The sequence below is a fragment of the Macadamia integrifolia genome, unplaced genomic scaffold (assembly GCF_013358625.1).
Source record: "Macadamia integrifolia cultivar HAES 741 unplaced genomic scaffold, SCU_Mint_v3 scaffold90, whole genome shotgun sequence".
Classification (NCBI taxonomy): domain Eukaryota; kingdom Viridiplantae; phylum Streptophyta; class Magnoliopsida; order Proteales; family Proteaceae; genus Macadamia; species Macadamia integrifolia.
This window is the reverse complement of record NW_024870574.1, coordinates 806,368-810,358: the sequence shown is the minus strand read 5'-3', so window position 1 is coordinate 810,358 and position 3,991 is coordinate 806,368. Positions and strand designations below refer to the sequence as shown.

The following is a 3,991-nucleotide window of genomic DNA, read 5'->3' as shown; positions in this document are numbered from 1 at the left end:
TTGTTCTTTCTGTCTGTCCATCTTTCTGAGAATGAAATTCTGTGCTAAAGTTCAATTTAGTTCCCATTGCCTTTTGTACACTTTCCCAAAATTTAGATGTAAATTGGGAATCATGGTTAGAAACAATACTGACAGGCACACCATGATATCTCACTATGTTATCAATATACAACTATGCTAACTTCTCCATAGAGCAAGATAGCTTCATAGGTATGAAGTGTGCTATTTTGGTCAATCTATCAACAACCACCCATACAATATCATTTCCTTTTCTGGTTCTGGGTAATCCTATCACAAAGTCTATAGTGATATGCTCCCACTTCCACTCTGGCACTGAAAGAGGTTGTAGTAACTCATGTTGTCTCTGTCTTAATGCTTTCACCAGTTTACAATTCATGAATTTTACCACATGTTCTACCACATCAGTCTTCATACCATGCCACCAATATGTCTTCTTCAGATATCTATACATTTTCTTACTTCCAGGATGCATGGAGTATGGGGTACAATGGGCTTCATTCAAAATCAACTCTATCAATTTCTCTTCCCATGGAACGCACAATCTGTCATTGAATGTAGTTTGGGATGAGTTCACAATCATTGATGGGCAGGGTTTTGATGATGGGAAGAATCGAGCTGAATGCAAAAGATGTAAGCAAGTTTATAGGGCTGATAGTAATATTAATGGAACTGGAAGCCTTAGGAGACATATTCTACATTGCCCAAAAAGGGAAAACAAAGGAAACACAAGCACCCAAATGATTTTTGGTGTAAATGATGGGAAAGTGATGTTAAGAGACCAAAAAGTTGACCAAGATTTTGTGCGGGACAAAATTACGAAGCTTATTGTGAGACATGAGTTACCTTTAGTTTTTGTTGAGTATGAGGAGTTCAGAGAGTTAATTACATACCTTTTTCCGGGCTATACCCATATTGCTCGAAACACACAAATGTCAGATATTTTGAGGTTATACAATTTGGAGTCCATTAGAATCAGGAATTTACTTAATTCATTTCTTGGGAGGATTTCTTTGACAAGTGATTTATGGACATCTATCACTAATGATGGATACATTGCTTTGACTGCCCATTACATTGATAAGGATTGGGTGTTGCATAAGAAGTTGTTGAAGTTTTGCATCATGCCACCTCCACACACTGGCATCCATATTTGTGAAATGGTTTCAAAAATCTTGTCTGACTGGGGTATTGATCGGAAATTGTTTTCAATTACTTTAGATAATGCCACAGCTAATTTCTGTTTTGTTGACTTGCTGAAGAAAAATTTGAATTTGAAGAATGCTCTTTTATGTAGAGGATTACACTTTCATAATAGGTGTTGTGCACATATTCTCAATCTTATTGTACAAGATGGACTGAAACACATAGATGACTCTGTGGTGTTGGTGCAATCTAGTATAGCCTATGTGAAAGGATCACATGCAAGAAAAGTAAAATTCTTGGAAATTTGTAAGCAATTGGGATTACAAAGTAGTAAGGGCTTACGTGCTGATGTCTCCACAAGGTGGAACTCAACCTATCTCATGCTTGATTCTGCATTATTTTATTGTAAAGCATTTGAGAACCTTGGACTAGTGGATGACAACTTTAAAACTTGTCCTAGTTCTGAACAATGGTTGAAGATTGAGAGATTAACGAGTTTTTTGTATCCCTTCTATGCAATTACTGTTTTGCTTTCTGGTTCCAAGTATCCCACAGCAAATTTATATTTTGAAAATGTTTGGGAGATTCACAAAAGTTTATTAGAAGAGGTATCACGTGGGCTCAACTTTATGAAGCCAATGGCAGTGGAAATGAAGAAAAAATTTGACAAATATTGGAGTGAATATAGTCCAATTTTGGCCATTGCTTTGGTGTTTGATCCTTGATATAAACTTAGTTTTGTGACTTGGGCATTTTCTAAGCTTTGCACTCTGGACTTAAATGCATCTACAATGTGCCACAATGTGAGGAATTCTTTATATCAATTGTTTGGTGAGTACAAGAGTATGCAACCAAGTGATTATGATGTTCCTACACTTACCCATCGTCCTGGGAGATCTAGAACAAGATTTGTAAGTAAATTTACATTCTGATAGTAATTTTGATTTATTTTTTTTACAAGTTTTCAACATTCATTGCTAATCTTATTAATGATTCATATTTCGGCTATTTCTCAATTTTCATAGGAATTTATGGTATCCGAGCTTGCTGAGATGGATAATGGAAATAAATCTCAATTGGATATATATCTAGATGAACCCAAGGTCCCATTCAATGATAATGAATATGATGAGTATGATGTGTTGGCATTCTGGAAAGCAAATGGGTCAAGGTATCCAGATGTGGCTCGAATGGCTCGTGATGTCTTGGCTATACCAGTTTCCACAGTTGCTTCAGAGTCGGCTTTTAGCGCAGGGGGCCGTGTTATTGATAAATATCGGAGCAAACTCCTACCTACCAATGCTGAAGCATTAATATGCCTTCGGGATTGGATGTTTGATATAGACTTCAGAGGTAATTTTTCATTTAGTATATTTTTCATTTTTAATTGTCTTAATTAGTTAATTAGTGTCTTATTTTACTTTGTATGTAGCTGAGCCTTTTGATGATCCCACTGATGTGGGTAATGCACTTGGAAATATACTGGAACTATTGCACATTGAAAATGAGAGAGGTGCAGTAGCTAGTTCTTCAGCTGGTCCTACTCCTAGAGAAGGATAAGCTCAATGTGCCTGCAACAAGAGAAAGACCTTCCTAGGTACCTGCAAATTCTAACATCTCTGATTTGTTTGCTGGTTGTTATTGCTTTTTGCATGCTGTGGTAGTTGCACAACCACATGGGTTATCCAAATTTATATCTTCAAGGGGTTTATTCTGTTACATATATTCATTAGTTGAACATTGGTTAGTGCTTTAGGTATTATAATGCCTCTATTTCTTGTTATTTTCTGTATGGTCTAACTGTAGATGATTTGATAAGGTTTGTCTTTGGATATACCTGTGGATAAATGACAACAGTGTTGTGGGAGCCATTGGAAAGATATTTATTGCAGGTTTGTCTTTGGAACTATAGCCTTGTTGCTTTACAGTCTAAGGGATCTCATAGTGATCAACCTGGACTTTTTTCTTAATATTTCTACATAATATCTTCACTTGTTGATGTGCAATTGTTTGTTCATTTTTTTCCCAGTCGCATCTTTTACTGTAGCACTTGGTTTCATTTTTTGTAGAAGGAAGTGAGTCTTCTCAATTTTAAAGCATTTACAATTGATCTAGATTTCTATTAACATAGTTGTCAAGGTGTGCCTTGGTGGCTTGTTGGTGTCATTTTTGTTTTTCACCTCTCCACCGCCTTGGGTCATTTAGCCACCTTGACAACTATGCTTTTCATGTGTGTGCTTTGTTTAGTTTAAAAGCTTTTGGATCTACTGGAGTTATTGTCATATCTTTTGTTCTACTTGTAGATTATTTTTCATTTTTTAGGCCTTATAATATTTTCAATGACAATTAATTTGTATATATTGTAAGAAAGATAAATCGGTAGTTGCTGCTGTTCTTGTTGGGAAAACTTTTCCCTGTATTAGTGTTCTACTGTATGCTTGAATTTTATTTTTCACTCGTGGGGTTTGAAATATAGTTTTCATTTATCTTGCTAATGAGAAAACACTAATTCTTTATGCTTTCAGGTGTTGAGAAAGCTTGTGGATGATGCATCAAAGTTTTTGAATGACAAAATCACCAAAGCTGTGGTAACAGTGCCATCATACTTCAATGATTCCCAAAGTTGTGGTAAAGAAACTTGTCAATGTACTATCATCTCTAGCAGAGGTATGGAAGCCATCAAACCCAGACTCAGAGGACATCTATGGCATCCAGATGCAGTATCAAGGCACTAGCATCAATGCCAAGAGAAGAAGAATGGCGCACGGTTTCATTAGTTTCAAAATTCCAAGTTTCTTTAGAAATTTTAGTCTTAGTGAGAATTCTA

The 3,991-nt window shown here is 35.9% G+C and overlaps 1 protein-coding gene across 1 annotated transcript; it reads left to right on the top strand.

Moving 5' to 3' along the window:
- The first annotated feature begins 491 nt into the window (after nt 1–491).
- On the top strand, nt 492–2,572 carry LOC122070372 (zinc finger BED domain-containing protein RICESLEEPER 4-like). Its single transcript, XM_042634519.1, has 5 exons — nt 492–1,222; nt 1,337–1,772; nt 1,926–2,075; nt 2,190–2,517; nt 2,565–2,572. The coding sequence occupies exons 1-5, from the start codon at nt 492–494 to the stop codon at nt 2,570–2,572; spliced, it is 1,653 nt and encodes a 550-aa protein (XP_042490453.1).
- The last annotated feature ends 1,419 nt before the right edge of the window (nt 2,573–3,991 follow it).

Bases quoted from the DNA above. Each gene is read 5' to 3' on its own strand.
- LOC122070372 (XM_042634519.1), top strand. From the start codon at position 492: ATGGAGTATGGGGTACAATGGGCTTCATTCAAAATCAACTCTATCAAT. The intron at 1,223-1,336 runs GTTTTCAATTAC...CTTTCATAATAG, and splicing joins TGGGGTATTGATCGGAAATT to GTGTTGTGCACATATTCTCA. The intron at 1,773-1,925 runs GTATCACGTGGG...GCATTTTCTAAG, and splicing joins ACAAAAGTTTATTAGAAGAG to CTTTGCACTCTGGACTTAAA.